Source organism: Egretta garzetta, unplaced genomic scaffold, assembly GCF_000687185.1.
Source record: "Egretta garzetta isolate BGI_Z169 unplaced genomic scaffold, ASM68718v1 scaffold100, whole genome shotgun sequence".
Lineage (NCBI taxonomy): Eukaryota > Metazoa > Chordata > Aves > Pelecaniformes > Ardeidae > Egretta > Egretta garzetta.
Genome location: NW_009258265.1, coordinates 1,167,925 through 1,185,122, shown reverse-complemented (window position 1 = coordinate 1,185,122; position 17,198 = coordinate 1,167,925). Strand labels below are relative to the sequence as shown.

At 42.2% G+C, this 17,198-nt stretch overlaps 1 protein-coding gene across 1 annotated transcript; it reads right to left on the bottom strand.

Annotated features, from left to right (window-relative positions):
- Positions 1–1,261: 1,261 nt before the first annotated feature.
- On the bottom strand, positions 1,262–16,827 carry DCAF7 (DDB1 and CUL4 associated factor 7). The gene is made up of 7 exons (XM_009648210.2): positions 16,413–16,827; positions 10,010–10,168; positions 9,483–9,594; positions 8,297–8,415; positions 7,270–7,479; positions 6,589–6,706; positions 1,262–6,054 (listed from the first exon to the last, which is right to left on the bottom strand). The coding sequence occupies exons 1-7, from the start codon at positions 16,548–16,550 to the stop codon at positions 5,882–5,884; spliced, it is 1,029 nt and encodes a 342-aa protein (XP_009646505.1). The 5' UTR covers positions 16,551–16,827; the 3' UTR covers positions 1,262–5,881.
- Positions 16,828–17,198: the final 371 nt, after the last annotated feature.

Sequence of the window (17,198 nt, the reverse complement as noted above, 5' to 3'; positions counted from 1 at the left end):
CTACAAAGATTACACCTTCAGGAAATTACCACAACGGGACTGTGGATGGGAAGAGCAGAAGGGAAAACACACATAAAAGTAAACATCTCCTACTTGACTACTGGTAAGAAAAATGCTTCGGCGCAACAGATTTAAATTACATTTAACACTGCTAGCAACCCAACTTTAAAAAAAAAAAAGTTCCTTTTAAATAGTAGCTTTCATCATTCATATTTACCAGGTTGTCAGGAAAAAAGCAACGCATCGCTTTCAGCTGTACTAGGACCCTTTCATTCACCGGCTCTTGCATTTCTGCCTTTGTTCAGATTTGCCAGACTGATCCTCATCTCTAACAGAGGAGACTGGAGAGTCCCACACCCTGCAAACAGGAAAGCAAACTCCAAGGGATGAGAGCTGGAATATGGGCTTACAGCTACTCACGGCCACAGTATTTTTTCAGGAAATAGCTTATATCTTTATTTTGTTAGATTTTCTGAAAAGAAAGAAACTTGATGGAAGCCACACAGGTGATTTATTTATTTATTTTTATGATTATGGAAATTCTAGCTTGACGCTGGGTAGCAGAGGTTGCACAAAAGGCTGCTGAGATGCTTGGCAGACAGAAGTTACCATCCAAAATCGGGCAGCAGCAAGCAAGTCTCACAAGCGCCTTTGATGCTGGAGTCTGCCGTGAATCCCTAGGCGAGCACTCAGTGACTAGTCTTTAGTTACATTTTTATTAACTGTTTTTTAGTGCTGGTGAAGGGTGCCGATTGGAAGTTCTGGAGATCTCTTCCTAAAAAAAATTAAAGGAGTCAGGGGAATGCTGAACTCTCAGTATCCTTGAGAATGAGACATTTCTGACTCTTCTCAGGTCCTCAGGGGGAAATACAGCTACAGCTCTAAGTAAGTATGAGAAAGTGCTCTTTAAGTGCCACATGCAATTAATTCCCTGGATTTCTCTGCAAACATCAAGAGAAACGGGGACATAGTTGACAGTACCTTGCCCATTCCAGGACTGATTTTGGACACCTCCTTTTAATGTCCACTGTACAGTAAATACAGGCTTGCTCTGGAATATTGGCCTGACAGTAGAAAGCGGGAAATATGTATCAGAGAGAACCTGTGTTAACTGACGGGATAACCCCATGTGGATTTGAGGTGGGAGGACCATTTTGCTAAGCAGCAGTGGGAAGACTAAACCCTTCGGTACTTTGATGGAACTGTAACTGTGCAATCTATTGAGCCAAGAGCTTACCCTTGCTGCCGTTCATCCTTTTCAGTATGTCCTGAAAGAGTTAAACCACCGCTATCTAACTAAGGAACTGACAAGTTCATGAATTTAGGTTGTGTGAATTTACAGATAGCAGCTGTGGTTTTTTCTATCACAAAAATAAGTTATCCAAAGAATCCAGCTACGTCTTTACACAACCAACCTGCTGCTACTGCCATTGTGTTCAGATGGTAGAAAAGAGGATTCCCAAACACCGTCGAGTTCCTAAGCGAAGCAAAAAGGAGACTCTGGCTGACAAGCAGCACTATGTTATTCGGGTTGGCCTTGCAAGATTGCATCAGTCTCAGAATACAGAACTTCAGTTTAACATTAACAGTATTGTCAAGTGCTCACGTTTTTGGTGTTCAGTAGAAACAGATGAGGGTGCCAACTGACAACCGTAGCCAGTTCAGGATTTCAGTGACCGCTGTATTTAACATTTTATACAAAACACAGACAAATGCCTACCATAAAAGGGCTGAGGAAAAGATGACTCTCCCCCTAGTCTTACCAAAAATGTACTTGTTAAAGTGCCATCTGCAAGAGAACAAAACAGACACACTCAGCTTTCTTCATTTACATTTAAAACAAGCACAAAAGCATCTGTGAATTCCAATATATCAGACTCCTCCCCTCACCTAGTCTCTGGCAGGCAGTGATCTACAGTCAAGCCTGATGCAGCTTTCTCATTGCAACACCAGGCAAAAATATCTTTTTACTATTATCCAGAACATTCAGGAGAGTAATTACAGCAAAGTTTTGAAAGGATCATTAACTTCGACTTATGAGAGGCAATGCCTCCCCCTTTAAGTACATTTCAAGGTTCCATAAGGAACAACCTGTATTATCAGTCTCCTTTCATATCATTCTTTGAAACCACTGTGTTTTTCTAAAAAGATTGTCAAAGCACTCAAATCCTTGCCTTTTAAATCCCTGCACACAGAAGTACAATTCCCATAGATGCAACCTACCACAGCCCATTTCATTTAGACAATTAACAGACTTGGCATACTACACACTGATTTGACACCCAACTTGCATTCTGTAGGTTTTCACCTCACTAACAAGCTTTACATGATCAAGATCTCATGGTTGAGAGCCAAGATACTAGCAACAGGGCTGTCCACATAATAGTAGGAATCTACAGAAAGCTTGGTTTAAACAGAAAATAACAACCAAACAATAGCTTAGTATCTTGAATTCATCGACTGAAGAAGTGATACAGAACTACTTAAGCCAGAGAAAAATATTTCTGTCCCAGAATCAGTCTTGCCTGTACCAACAATAGCATGTGATTTTCTGCTTTGCTAACCTCACTGATGCTCAGACTTTTCCCATAACGTTACTTTATACTCGAGGGATAGGAGGTATTTGAAAGCAGTTGCCCCACATCCTCTGCTTGTGCAGTAAGCACAAAATAATTGAGATCAAATATCAAAGTATTTGTTTTCATAAACTTCAGAAAAAAATAATGCTTATGGGGGCTTTACACCCAACATAACTGAATGTTAAGTGGGTGAAATGAGATAAAAACTCTATCTTCTGATTCACAGGCTACAGTGACAAGTCTCAGGATTTTGTTTTATCTTGCAAATAAACTTGAACCAGCAAGTAGACAGTTAGCTCCCTGCCACTGTGTCAGCAGGTGCTGGCAAAAGTGCACCAAAGTCTCTCACTTCCGTCTCTATATGGAAGTGCCATTTGCACTACAGAACATCTCACCCATGAGGATTTTCATGTCTTTTCAGTCATTAACCTTTCAAGTGACTTCTTTGAAAAGAAGCTATTTTAAGTAACATTTCCCTCTTCCAAAACAGCCTCTGGTGATTTCAAATGTAATTTCATATAAAGAATGACAATGGATTATGCCCAAAGCAATATGCTGTAGATCCAGAATGTACCCCAACTGGCTAAACAAACAGATACAGGCTTTATTTAGAATCCACTGGAGCCTACAAGATTCTTTCACTTGCCTTTGATGAGTTTGGAATGAGCACCCAACTCCACAAGTGAACTTGAAGCAGTTTTATGGATGGAAGGACCGACACCGGATTCTCTTCAGGTTTGTAACAGGACTGTTTTCCAAGAGTAGCAAAAGCTGCCTGGCTATCCAGACTATCGGCTCCTTTATACATGCTCTCTCCTCATCTTCTTAGTGTAACAGATTGTATTCCTCTAGGAATAAACTGCATTTGCCTATGGAGTCTTTTAGTGACTTCATTTTCAACTAAATTATCTTATGTCTTTTTTAAAGCACAATTCTACCGTTGCAAAAGATGCATTTTTAAGCTAAGCAACAGATGCATTCACCTTTTCCTCCTACCATCTATACAAGAATGAGACTTTGAAGCATGAAGGGGACTACAGAAAGTACTAATATTACAGGTAGTTCCCTCTTAGTAACACAGCATATTATGCCTACCATTTGTAATTAAACAGTACACGACAAGCCTGTGCACGTATTTTATATGAGTATCGAAAGCTGTGAATGCCATTATATGCTTCTGCCAAGAAAATCCTAATTTTCACTTCATTCTGCGTCAGTATTTTCCAGTTTAAGATGAAGTGCTGTTGTAAAAAGTGATAACTTAATTGTTTGGCTAACACTGTTCGGACACCTAGACCAAATCTGTCTGTGGAACACACTACTCTCAGCTCTGCCACTAAGAAGAAAGAATGACCTCCAAGTCAAATCAAGCTTTGTCAAAGATCCCACAACTGAACACAGAATGTCATTGACAAAACGTGAGCTTGAACTGTGTTAAGAAGTCTCTTGGTTCTCTGATATTAAAAGGGGTGATGGAATAAAGCTGTCCCTAATGAATTCCTATCAAATTCACAAGGCAGTGCTTTTCCGAGCTCCATGTTGAGAAGCAGCCTGTAGAAGAATATTTCTGTATGTCCAGAATAACAAAACTTTTCAAATTCTGTTCTGTATTTGACAGCACTTTCAGTGTCAGCTTCACTGTTTCACAGCAATCGCTTTTCCCAACTTGCCTTTCCTGCATAAACTGACACTGATTCAGTGTCCTACTAGTTATAATGCTGCCTCCAGTTGCAGGTGAATACTCATTAGTTGGAAAGACAATTTGGATAGTTTCTGACATTTACATCAGCTGGTATACCCTTCCAGACCAGCTATGTTTCTCATGTTACTTTTCATTGGGAGAGTACTGCAGAACATTCATCTGCGTTGCTGTGTTATCAACAAAGATTTTTACCTTGCCTAATCCACTCAGCTTTGATTGAAAAGTATTACTGTAGAGTGATCCACTATTCAAAACAGAAACAGAAGCCCTTGGGCACATCTCCAAAAGATACGAGGATGACAAGTGCCAAACCTTAGCCTCTATGGCATGGTTTCTTTTCCTCTTAAACCCATCTTTCTGCATTACATTAGGGAGTAATTTCTTGTAGAGAAACAGCTTTCATTTGGATAGTGGACCAGCTTTTCCAACTCATCTTGCTCATTCAACAAGACCTGACAGTACAAAGCAAATACACTTCGGGAAAAAAGATTGCTTTGCACTCCTTTCAAGAACTCCCAGGAACACAGGCCAAACGCAAGGCAGCTCCAAGGTGCAGGCTAACCACAAAATCTTGCTCATATTATTTGCCAATCAAGCAAGCTACAAAGTGTGAAACCATTTTATTTTCATTTAAGATAGTAAGTCTTCTGAGGGGAAATTGTTTGATTGGAAGTGTCAATCCCAAGTCCGTTACAAATCACATTTTTTCAGGAGTCGTTTACCTCCTGGGAGCTTAAGTCATGCATGTACCTTCCTTCTGAAACCTATTACCGTTCTGTTAGCTATCACAACTGTGGGATACACAAAAATTCAGTTATAATTTAAAAATAAGACCTACCATAGTAACAACTGCCTCTAGCATCAGAAAAGTGTAAAGAAATTGTGCAACAAGTACTTGTACTTCACAGCACCAGAAAATTCTGCCCAGGCAACCAGGTATAGAGCGCCAAGGCAACAGTTAATTCTGGCAGACCTTTACTGCCAGGGAGCCTGCAGCGTTACTGTGATTTGTATCAATGAATAGATCTTGCTTTGGGCATATGGAAGTGGATCACATATCAAAAGTAAGAATCAGGGAGAAAAACCTTACTCAATAGAAAGTTAGCCCAATATATAAAAAACATACAAATGTTTAAACAGTTTAGAGGCAGCAACAACAGGAATGATAAAGATTCCTCCTGCCAAGGCGGCTGTTAACACCAGTGTCTCTTCCCCCACCTTGTTTTGCACTTGCATCTATTAAATTAGTTGGATGTGCTGCCTCAGCTGGCTGACAAACACATGGACATATGCAGCAACTTAAAAGCCTGCAAGCTTATTAATACAGTCAACAAACAAATATACAGAAATTTAACTGAGGGGGGGGGGAAAAAAAAAAAGAAAAGAAAACCAGAACCCAGAAGGTCCAAGAGGCTCAGCGTGTCTCTGCATTTTAGTCTTGGAGAGACAGGAGACACCTGCCATGGATTCTTGCAACAGTTCCTTGTAACAGTAGATGGAAAGCAACAACAGATACTGGCCACTTGACTTGTGTTGCTCTTACTTTAGAGGGGAGGGGAAATTATACAGCCCTGCCTCAACGTGGCATGAAGCAGTAATGTTACACTCTCAAAATCTCCAGGCAGTTGTTGTAGCAGATAGCTATCCAGTCTGGCTGAGTTGATGCCCACTGTACATTGTTGATTTCTCCCTCTGCTGTATAGGCCAAGATAGGGTCCTCAATGGCACGAGGCATTTGCTGGATATCCCAGATGAGAGCCTGATGGTCATCCGCTGCAAATGGAAGAGAAAATCATAAGTAGAATCAAGGTATAACGAGATGCCATACATGAGCACTAACACATGTATAGTCCAAGGAGCTATATAGGATATGGCTGTCACAGTCCCCATGAGTATTCAAGCCAGAGATGCAATGATACAAAAAAAAAAAAAAAAAGTTTGGATCATTATATGTTATCCAGGACAGAGTTGAAAAACAAATGATCAGTAGAACTCATATCAACTGAAAACATTTAAGAACTAGATTAATAAAAAAAAAAAGGTAGCATTAAAATAATATAACTTGACCAAACCAGATGCACAGCTTGGGCACTGGACTCACTACTTTAACACAATAAGCTCCAGTAGGTTTCTATTTTCATAAAAATTTTAGGGAAGTCATTAATAAAGGGTTTCTAAACTGCAGGTATTCTTTAGCAAAAAGCAGGCAGAGAACTGCATCAACTTTTAGAGAGAGAATTTTGCAAATGCAGTGAAAGACTCTCAGAGATTCACCAATGCAGCTGGATAGGGATGGATCACACCTACCTGCTGTACAAATGTGGCAGGAAGAATGAGGTGCCCAAGCAATTCCATTTACACATGCTCTGTGGTTGTTTAACCTGGCAACAGGAGTGCAGGGAACTCTGACATCTAGAATCACAACCTTCAGAAACAAAAAACAACTAAATTAATAACTTGCATTTTTAAAACTTGTTTCTTCAGAAAGCCAAATATTTTGAGCCAAGGCTATAAATGCAGTTGGCAAGCAAACACTGTTCTCAAAGAATAGTTTCTAGCTGGTTTGTCTCTCTCAAAAGGAGTCAGGCCTCACAGGGAGGGCTTGCGAGTTATGCAACAAGGGCAAATGAATTATGCTTCCCTGAAGCAGCAGAAGTGACAAACTAAGATACACTGCCTTGTGTGCTGCAAGGCAACAAAAACACTTCCAATTAAGCTTTTACACGAAAGCTATTACCCAACTGGCTCACAGACCCCTCTTAAAAAACAGCTGAAATATATACAAGCCATAGAGATCTTCATAATGCCAAAGTTACTTCTTTAGTTCCCACTGAAGTTAGCGCACTAAGAATTGTTCCTTAACCATACTCCAGCTCAGGTACCGACACTGCCCCCTTACTTTAAAGAACTGACTACTAATTGCTACCAAGCTACCTCGCAAAAAAATCACAACCACTAGCACCTACAGAAGATGAGCTGCCGCCTTACCTCCATGCCGTCCATGGCCATTGTAGCAAGATAGTTGGGATCCTGCTTATTCCAGCAGAGACGCAGCAATGGATGGTGCTGTGGGTCCTCATAAATTATGGTGCTGTGTTCCAGATGACGGAGATCAAACATCCTCACCGAGCCATCTGCACCAACTGAAGCGAACATATCTCTCCCACCACCTGCACGGCTAAACGCGATGTCATACACCTGCTCAGTAACAGGACAGAGAAAAACATAACCTTAGTTTTAGTGAGCACACTGCCTCCTAATTCGCAGTAAAATGGATTTTACATATGGACAGCAGATCTAGTTGCGACGTATTTTGTCAAATACTTGATGTTCCTAGCAAGCTTTTAGTTATTACACTTGCCAAAAGGAGGGGGGAAAACTTAAAAAGGTTATGTCATTATAGGATCATTCACTGAAACCAAACTCATCAATTTCCTAGACTCAGGGTTTTTTACATTGATTGCTGAAAACTATGATTATGTTAAAATGAAAGAATCTTGCAAGTTGTTTATTGCCTTTGTTATGCAGTTGATTTCAATTCCGGTTTGACATTTTACCTCATTTTTCCAAAATATTCCAGAGCATAATCAGTAAAACAAGCATATGCTCACATCCAGATTCTATGATCAGCAAACATAGTTTTGGTAACCAGTAGTATAGTTTTAGTTTGGTACTCTGTCATGGTTTAACCCCAGCTGGCAACTAAGCACCCCCCCCCCGCCCCCCCAGCCGCTCGCTCACTCCCCCCTGGTGGGATGGAACAAAGAGTCGGAAGAGTAAAAGTGAGAAAACTTGTGGGTTGGGATAAAGACAAGTTAATGGGTAAAGCAAGAGCTGCACGCACAAGCAAAGCAAAACAAGGAATTCATTCACGCAGAACTGTGTATCTTAATCTTAGATAATTATCTTTCTAGATCATTAGATTTGTCAAGAAAAAGGCAGAAAACAGAAAAGTTTTGTTCCTTTTCTACCGCTTAAAAAATATGCAATGTGAACAATCAAAAAAAGCGGTCACCTCTTTGTCATGCGCAATAAGCTGGGTCTTCACGTGGCCAGAGACCAGATTTACTCTTCCCAGAACCTGTCCTGTCTCCAGACCCCAAATAGTGCAGGTTGTGTCAATACTAGAGGTACCTGAAACAAAACCACTTCTGTTAGCAAAATTAATATTCCCACAAATTATTTAATCACTTACTGGATTAATGTAATATCCTCTGACATCTACAGATCAAAACAGCTACAAGAACAGCATACAATTAAAATCAAGAATGGCAAACAGCTAACAGTCTACCATGCATTTAAATAACCCAAACCTTTTAGCTGCAGAAATAGTCTTCCACACAGGAATAAAGTGCAAATAGCTCATGTCTACTTCAATCTATTCAGAAGCCTGATGCAATGCTGAGATGAACTTTCCCATCCTGTAAGTCTCATGTGCACATCAAAACCAAAATTCAATCGTTATGCTGCGATAGTGTATTAGTATTAATTGATTGTTTCTGTGGACTGAAGGTGGGGCTAGCAGTAAAGCTCTTAAGAGATGAGAGATGCAACACACAAAAAAATAAATCATGTAGTAAATAATTACTAAGACATATTATCACTGTTAATCTCTGCACAAATCCCCCTGACATAAATGGCTGTACTCTTCTGGGAAACAAACCTCTGCTGGATCAGTCATCTTGGATTCACAATTTGTCCCATAGGCTATAATTAAACGTAAAGCATTCAGCCCCCTCCTCCAGCTGAATTAAGGGCTCCTGGCTTTACTCCTGCTCCTGAAATGGCTTCACAAAAGAAAAAGCTTGGTACATAGTTTTCTACCCACTCCAGAACACACTGAAATAAGCGGAGTCGATTTATATCATCACTTAGCACTACAACAACAGCTCACCAGCCCTGAAGATGGAGAATCCCTGCAAATAAGGAACACCCCTAACCCAACCTAAGCAACCCATTCTGTACTGGACAGGGAAACTTTCAATGCAAAAAAAGTCTCCATCAGCTGCTCAATTTTTTTTTGCTGTTGTTTTTAACCCAAGACAATGGCAGTTTCTATAATGTAGAAGTTTATCCACTGGTTCGTTATCAAATTAACCAGTGACATGCAATGACACAGCAGTCAGAGCCCAGACTCCACCAGGCTAAATTCAAAAGCGTGTCTCTTCCACGCTGAAAATGTAGCATTTTGTCAGTCTCACCTAGAAGGTAAGGATCCACTTCATTCCAGTCAAACGATGTTAGCGGAGCACAGAAGTCAGAGTTCTTGTTATTGTTCAGCAAACACTCCAGCCGGGTCTCTGTTTCACCCACCTTTAGAAAAAGTGAAACATCTGACTTAAATAGCAACATCACATGATTTGTTCCACTTGCACTTCCAAACATACAGTGTTAATCCTGGGTTTCTGTCCTCTCAGCTTTACATCCTAAAGTTCTGGAAAACACAATCACCATCTCCATCTTCAATAAGGTGATTAAAACAGCAACTACCATGAGAACTCTGCTTCTCCTGTAATCTTCATATTTAGTCACGTTATTGTGGTTAAGAAAACAAATTATCAGGTGCTCTGACTTGATTTTGTGTCTTAACCTCCACACTGTAGCAAGGGCAAGACACTCTGAAAGGAAAATAACTCTTTTCAAAGAACCTGGTCTTTAGTGAAAATGAAATCAATATGCAACACAATTAATATCATGGTTTATCTTTTCCTAGAGAGGATTTACTCACTCTCCACACTCGCAGATAGTCACCACTGGTTGCCAACAGGTCTGGATAAACTCCCTTGGTGTCTGGGATCCACATAAGCTTTGTGGTAGGGTAGGGGTGATCAAAGGTGTTCCTGCAAATGAATTCCGAGCTCTCTTCATCCAAACCAACAAGCTGCACCTATAAGAAGTCATATTTAAAAGAAAGAATTTAATCAAAATACTCATTTATAAATACAGCATTAAGACTGAGTGTATTTCAGAAGGACACCTTCTGTAACCTCAAGGACAATATAAAAGGACCATCACATCAATGGAATGAGAAATCATTAAAACTTTGCATCCTAGCTGGGGCATGTAAGCAAAGTGAAGTATATGTAATCAGCACAGTGCTTTACTTTGAAGAGATGATCTCAAACGAATTGAAATCCAATCCTAAAGGATTAGAGACCACCCTTCTCTTTTCCACGCTGCAAAGGCTAGTTTAAATCACAGAGTTGAACTGCACAAGCATCTTTAACGGAACTGATGCTGACAATGTCATCTTCAGAGAGCAGGACAAGCTGTAGTTTGCATGACAACCAGCCACAATTAAAGCCCGTATCATGGAGTCCTTGGCCATAACCCTGCAGATTGTGACAGATCACGTCAGCCAGCTATCAAGCTGTTTTCAGCATCACATTGAACTAAAACATTCTGTCACAACTGCAGAAAATTAAGGTACAGATTCACAGCAGAGTCAGAAAGTAAAACAGAATTCAAACTTAAAAAAAAAAAATTGGTAAGCTAAAATATTTAATTAATTATTCAAATGTTTTGTGTGAAAAGAACACAAAGGCAAGTCTGCTGAAAGATTCCAGGTAACTGAATTCCAGATTAGGTTTTTTTGCACAGTAATGTGACAGTGGGAAAGGCTGACTTGCCCAGTTGTGAGAGTGATGCAAGACAGAGCAGACAAGGATGTATCCCCACATAGCTAGGTCACGACAACACCTGAAGTCATGCTTGAGGTCCCAGACATTATGTTATTAGAAAAATATTGACATGTCAGAAAGTGTTCATAGAACAATATGGTGCTGGGAGGATACATTTAACCTAGCAGTGACTACAAGACCCAAACAGGATGAAAGCCCCACTGTGTTAAATGCTGTTCAAACATAAACATTATGGGGACAACTCACTACAATTAGTTTGTGAGCTGCTCGTGGTAGGAACTTCCTAGTAATTTCCACACGGCAGCTAACTCCTGGAAACAGTGGCTTAATGGACTTTTTCCCAAGATGTTTATCTGGAAAAATCCTGAATATTCTGGGATAAGCAATTTGGTTAATAAACTACACATTTAAATGAGATCAGAAATCTACCAATTTTTTTTTCCACATAACAAAACCCCAACAAATGGTTCAGTGGATCTTAAACTATAAGATTAGCAGTTATGAGTCCATTTAGAGATGCAAACCTTGTCCCCTGCCACAATGAGAAAATCCATCCTTTTCACTCCATAACAAAACCTAAGAGACATATCCAAGTATGCTTCTAAAAACCGTGTGTCTGTCTGCCTTGCATTCTCTTTATTACAGCTACTCCTTATTATGCTTCACGCTCTAGTATGAATCAGTCAAGAATCTCCCAGTCTTCCAAAGTGATTGACAAATAGCTTTCTAACTCCTTTAGGGATCAGAAATACTAAGCGGATTTTACAAAGGAAGCAAATTGTCCTTGGTGATAGAAAATCTTGTAGCAAGGTCAGGATCAGAAGACAAATGACCTCTAATAATTTCTTCTCCTTTGCTTATACCGTCTTCAGCTCAATATGAGTGTATTAAGCCTACACAAAGTAGTCAACATACTCATAACCAGAAGCAAATCTCAAACAGCAAAGGACCCTGTTTCACTGATGTGAATTTATATATTCCTGCACTGCATATTCATGTTTAACCCCTCCTCAGATCTGAAGAAAAAAAGCAATGACTGTGTAGCAACCCAATATCTTTGTGATCTTTGACATTTTTAGGTGCGGGCCAGGTTAGAGAACAAAAAATTGCATTAGCAAGGCTAAAGCTCCTGGCAACTGCTGAGGATCAGGTGTCTGACACCGACTGTCAGACCTGGCAGCAGCCTGTGATAACTCTGAGCAGGAGGCATCGGTCTGCCTGGAGACAGGAGCAGAAGCAGAAAATACTGCTTGAGAAGCTCTATTCTTTCCTAGCTCAGCATATTCAAAGGTATGACTCTTCTCATTGGACCTGATCACTACAGTGATTACAGAATCCCTCTATTCATCTTCTTGTGCAGGCTGAACACGAGGAGATGGAACGATGGAATTATTCTCAGGATGCTGATTGTATTAGAGCCCTGTCTCTCCCTCCTGCAAGTGAGACAAGATTTGCTGCTGCCAGTTTCTGCATGAAGGAATGCCTGAAGTCCAGCCCAGATAAGACTGAGGTGATGCTAACAGGAAAGTAACTGTCAGTCTGGATACAATTTGAACCATTCTACATATACCTCTAACTCATTCCAGTGGGAAAATGAGGACCAGTGTGTTCAATCTCCATTAGTTTTGCAATTATGCTATGACAATAGGTAGAAATGCTAAATAATTATTTGTTTCTCCAATACATATAGATATGCTAAAATTGGATGTGGATTTTCCTATCATAATCCAAGCCTCCAAGATGTAAGGCTTAATTGCAACAGTGCATCTGAGTAAAGAAGTGCCTTTAATCAGCATTCCTTAACTTCTAAAAAAATTACATCTCTCTTCAACATGATCCAAAAGAACCAGACACAGAATTAAACAATGCAGAATTTGGTAACACCTTACTTTTTTTCCTTGCATGGTTTGAGGAACAGTGAAGAAAGTTCACAGTACTTTAATTTAAAAACTATATCCCTTGAATCTAATTAGTAACTACTAAGAACGACATTTCACAATTATCTTAGGGTCACATACAATCACAAAGATTTCACTGCACCAATTAGTTTTCAACATGCAATCAATTTTTCTTTGCAACTGTAAACCTTACAGAAGAAATGACCCTCTAGTAAAACAACCACCCTGAATGCTCTCTGATTCGAGGGACTGTTCAGGAGAAGGTGGCAACCTGGGAAGCACACGGTCATGACCTGTCGGTCTGCGCCAGCGATGGAGCGAGCGGTGTGCGGCACCACCCTCTACTGTTTTCCAAACTGGACTCCAGTTTTGTCTTGCAGATAGATCCCCAAATCAGCCTTCCCTGATGTTTTCCACAGAACGTTCCTGATCCATGAAGTCAGAAGCCTGCAGAACAGCGTTAACAGAGATTTATGAACACCTCCGTTCCCTCCCCTTACGCCAGTGATCCATGAGGCATTATAAAGGCTGACAGCAGTTTCCTAAGCCAGGAAGTTCAGGAAACATTACCCCAAATAATTTTAGTTTTTCTAACTGGAGCAAGTCATCTCTCTTCTTGTACCAGTGATTTGATCAGCAAAGGTGTGCAAGGTGAAACAAAACTCCTTTGGGATTCCAATGGTTCTTGGCAACTAGAGTTCTGGTATGCTATACAGCTTGTTAGCACGGGGGTTGACAGAGGTTGGAAGAGTCTGGGAACTGGGGATAGCAGTTAATTAGGGTTTGGCGGTCAATAAATTTGAGCTCCCCATGTAACAGAGGTGTAAACAGCCATTTCATATATGTAACCCATAAGTACTTCAAGCTCTGGTAATTACTACAGAAACAGAAAATCACAGAGACAAGTCAGACAAGAATCTCTCCTCTTTTTTTCACTGTAACTCCTTCACAGTGAGCACTTCTGCTGCAACAAACACTTGGTGCATTAAGTCTTTTTAAAAGCACCTTTTTAAATGAAACCCTAAAACAGAAGAGTAATGAGGAAAAGGAATGTTCACCTTTTTCGCTAGATTTTAAGCAAGCTAGAATTGCTATTCCAGATGTTTTGTTTTCGTTTTTTTTTTTTTAGTATATTAAGGGTAAGGAAGAAAGCCACTTATTTGGAACAAACCATTACAACATCAGGAACAGAAATGTTGTTTGGAGCTTGTCAGAAACCTCTAAAGATTATGAGTGCAAAGTGAAAGCTGAAAAGAAAATGAGTTTTCATTATCCTTTTAATTAGCGCCAGCTATACCTAGAAGTGTATTCTGATGTCAGAAGCTGGCAATATAAAACATCTCAACTGTGAAGGGCAAGTTATGCAGGAGGACAAAGCTTTCACACATGCTCTGTAAAAATCCTGAATTTCTGCTATAAAACCAACTGCTCCAGACTCTTTGCAGCACAATATTAGGAACTACTTAAACGGGGTAACTTCAGTTCTTTCCCTTTGTTCCTTCAGTTGTACCACTTCCATGGACAGACACTGGAGCTGAAAGAGTTTACAACTAGCATGCACCTAGCACAACCATAGAGTATCTGTCCAAGAGTTCCCAGTCTGGAGCATGAAGCTATTTCCTGAAAGTTTCAGTATTCCCTAAAAGATACAGCAAAGCTGTGAGAGTCAGAGCGAGATACAGACAGTGCAGATGAAACACCGCTCCCAAGCTTGTTCTGGTCCCCAAAGCAAAGGAGACAACATCAATACTCTAAGCAACGACAACTCTTGCAATTACCCAAGACAGCTCTCTCTCAACCATCTCCCTACAGTGGAAGGCTGTACTGAAAGCACTACAAAAAGCATGAAAAAGAAAACCACGACCTCCCCCTCCACCTTCTTTGAAGTAGCAGAGTCACGGCAAAACCTCTCAAAGTGCAGGTTATGTTTCACTGCATTTATTGTACAAGTTTAATTTTTAATCACACATCATCTTTATTTCTATAGCAGCAGCAGCATCCAGACTGGCATCTCATTCTCATACCATTAGTTTCCAGCTCTTTACACCACAGAGATCTCATAGCATGCAGCGCTTAAATGGACTGAAGTCAACAGAATAGTTATTCCTGAAGCTCAGAGGTCAAGAGAAGCCCTGGGGAAAATTTACAGACAGCAGTAATTTACATAGTCCTACACAATTTCTGTCTGCAACAACTGTGAGTGTAAAGGGTAGAAAAAAAAAAAAGATAAGGGTTGATTTAACTGCTTTGCACTTTATGCCTGAACTGAAAAGCGGACCTGATCACGCTGTAATCGAGAGCAACCCCAGGGAATGGTGCAAACTTCAGGAGGTAAAGGCAACATTAATGTATACGCCCCTATTAACCAATTCCACCACCTCTAAACAAAAAAAACTGTTTGCAAGTTTGTTATTTTAGCTTCTCAGAGTACAGACTACAAAAATATTTTCAAGTTGGTCTTTAAACAAATCAAGTTTTCAAGCTCAGGGACCTGCCTTTCCCCAGCAGCACTCCCAGAACCACAACAGCGCTCACCAGCATACGGAGACAACTCCAAGGCAGCCAGCTCATACTACCTGAACTACAAAGTGCCCAGACGTATCATGTCTAGGGCTGCTGTAAGTGCAGTAATTTAACCACTGTAAGGGATGTCAGCCCTGCCTTACCGTCACTCCCTCTCATTATATCCTCGCACAAAGTCCAATCCCCAACACCAACTTCCTACCACTCTTTTCCGCAATCCCCATTAAACAGCTTGACAAAGCTACAAAGCACCTGTGCTGTCAATGCACAAAGGTGTATTTGCAAAATCTTAGTTTCACACAAATTTCAGGATGCTCTATAGCTATGCCCATTTCCTCATCTCTCTTCCATTTATATGAATTCATTGTATGAGACCAGTACATTAAAGTCTGTTCAGGAACAACTGCACAAGTGTTTGGAGAGGTGAACATGTAGGCTCTGTTACCAATGTAAAATTCTCTGCTTATATCTGGCAGGGAAACACTGAAAATACAATCTCATGCCTCGTTACACCCTTGTTCTCAGAGAAAAGCAAAGGTACTGAGGAATCCGTACAAGTGGTTTATATGCTATGATGAAAAGTCAAACAGAAGTTATCCGTAGCAAGAAAGTACAATGAGATGAGCACAACATTTCCAGCACAACTTCAGACACCCTGTAGATGTGCAAACTGTAGTCCTGGCCATAAATCTTCCTTCATGCTGAAAAAAAAGCCCAATACGCTCAAGCTAGGGGACTGTCCTGGCTGAGGAGCAGCCCGCAGCAGCACCCATGGCGCTTCCCACCCCGAGTCCCTCAGTCTCCCAACAGCTGAGGACTCGCAGGAAGGAAACCAGCCTGAATCTAGGCCAGCACCCTGCACTTCGGGGATCATCGGAAGGCTCTACACAGCTCCCAACGCCCAGGGCAAGGCGGCCAGGCTCCCTCCAGCCACGCCAACCGCGGGGGCCGTGCCGGAGCTGCTTAAGCCACTGGGATGCCGAGGGTCGGCCCCCTCCTCCTCCTCACTCTGCCCCAGCCCCGCCGCCCGATGCCGGTAGGGCCCGGCCCGGCCGCCGCCGCTCCCCACCTTGTTGTTATACTCCTCCACGAAGCTGCCCAGCGCCAGACGGAACCGCTTGTCCGGCCGGACGCTCCAGTTCATGGCGTACACGGTCCAGGGCGCCTCATATTTGTAGATCTCCTTCCGCTTCCCGTGCAGCGACATGGTTCGGCCGAGGGGGCCCCGGGTAGCGGCGGGGCTGAGGGGGGCAGCGGGCCTGGCCGAGAGGGGGCCCGAGCTGGGCTCGGAGGGGCGCGATGGGCCCGGCCGAAGGGAGCGGGATGGCGGAGCGGGCCGGGGGAGAGGAGGAGCGCGGCCGGCCGGGGCGCAGCGAGGCCGCAGAGGTGGCGGGGAGCGGGGGAGGCCGCAGGACGGCGCCGCGCCCCCAGGCCCGGCTCCAGACCCCGGCGGCAGCAGGAGCAGACCGTTTGGGATTCGGCCCCTCACACAACGGGAACGGGAGCCACGCGGGGAGCCCCGCCCGCTCGGTGCGGGTTGGCTGTATTGCCTGTCACTTAGAGTTGCGAGCATCTATTGGATAGTTCACCCGTCCGTTTGGCCCTTTTCAGTTTTCTATTGGTCGCTTTTCCCTTCATTCCAAACGGACGCTCACCCTCTGGCTGGCATAACCTACCGTTGCGGTTGACCCCGCCCCGGGGGAAGGCCACGCTCGTTCTCGACATCTTACTGGCTACCAGGGGTCGCAGTGGCTCGAGGCGGGATCTTGGGCCCTTAGTGCTAATCGATTGGCTGGAAGAGGTGTCAGTCACGTCAGCCTGAGGCGGGGGGGGGCGGTTTGGGGGGGGGGCGCGG

What these genes read in the sequence shown, in the direction of transcription:
- DCAF7 (XM_009648210.2), bottom strand. Translation starts at nt 16,550, where the DNA reads ATGTCGCTGCACGGGAAGCGGAAGGAGATCTACAAATATGAGGCGCCC. An exon ending in ACTATCTGCGAGTGTGGAGA is followed by an intron (nt 9,595 to 10,009) that starts GTGAGTAAATCC and finishes CTTTTTCTAAAG; the next exon opens with GTGGGTGAAACAGAGACCCG. An exon ending in TGGCCATGGACGGCATGGAG is followed by an intron (nt 6,707 to 7,269) that starts GTAAGGCGGCAG and finishes TTGTTTCTGAAG; the next exon opens with GTTGTGATTCTAGATGTCAG.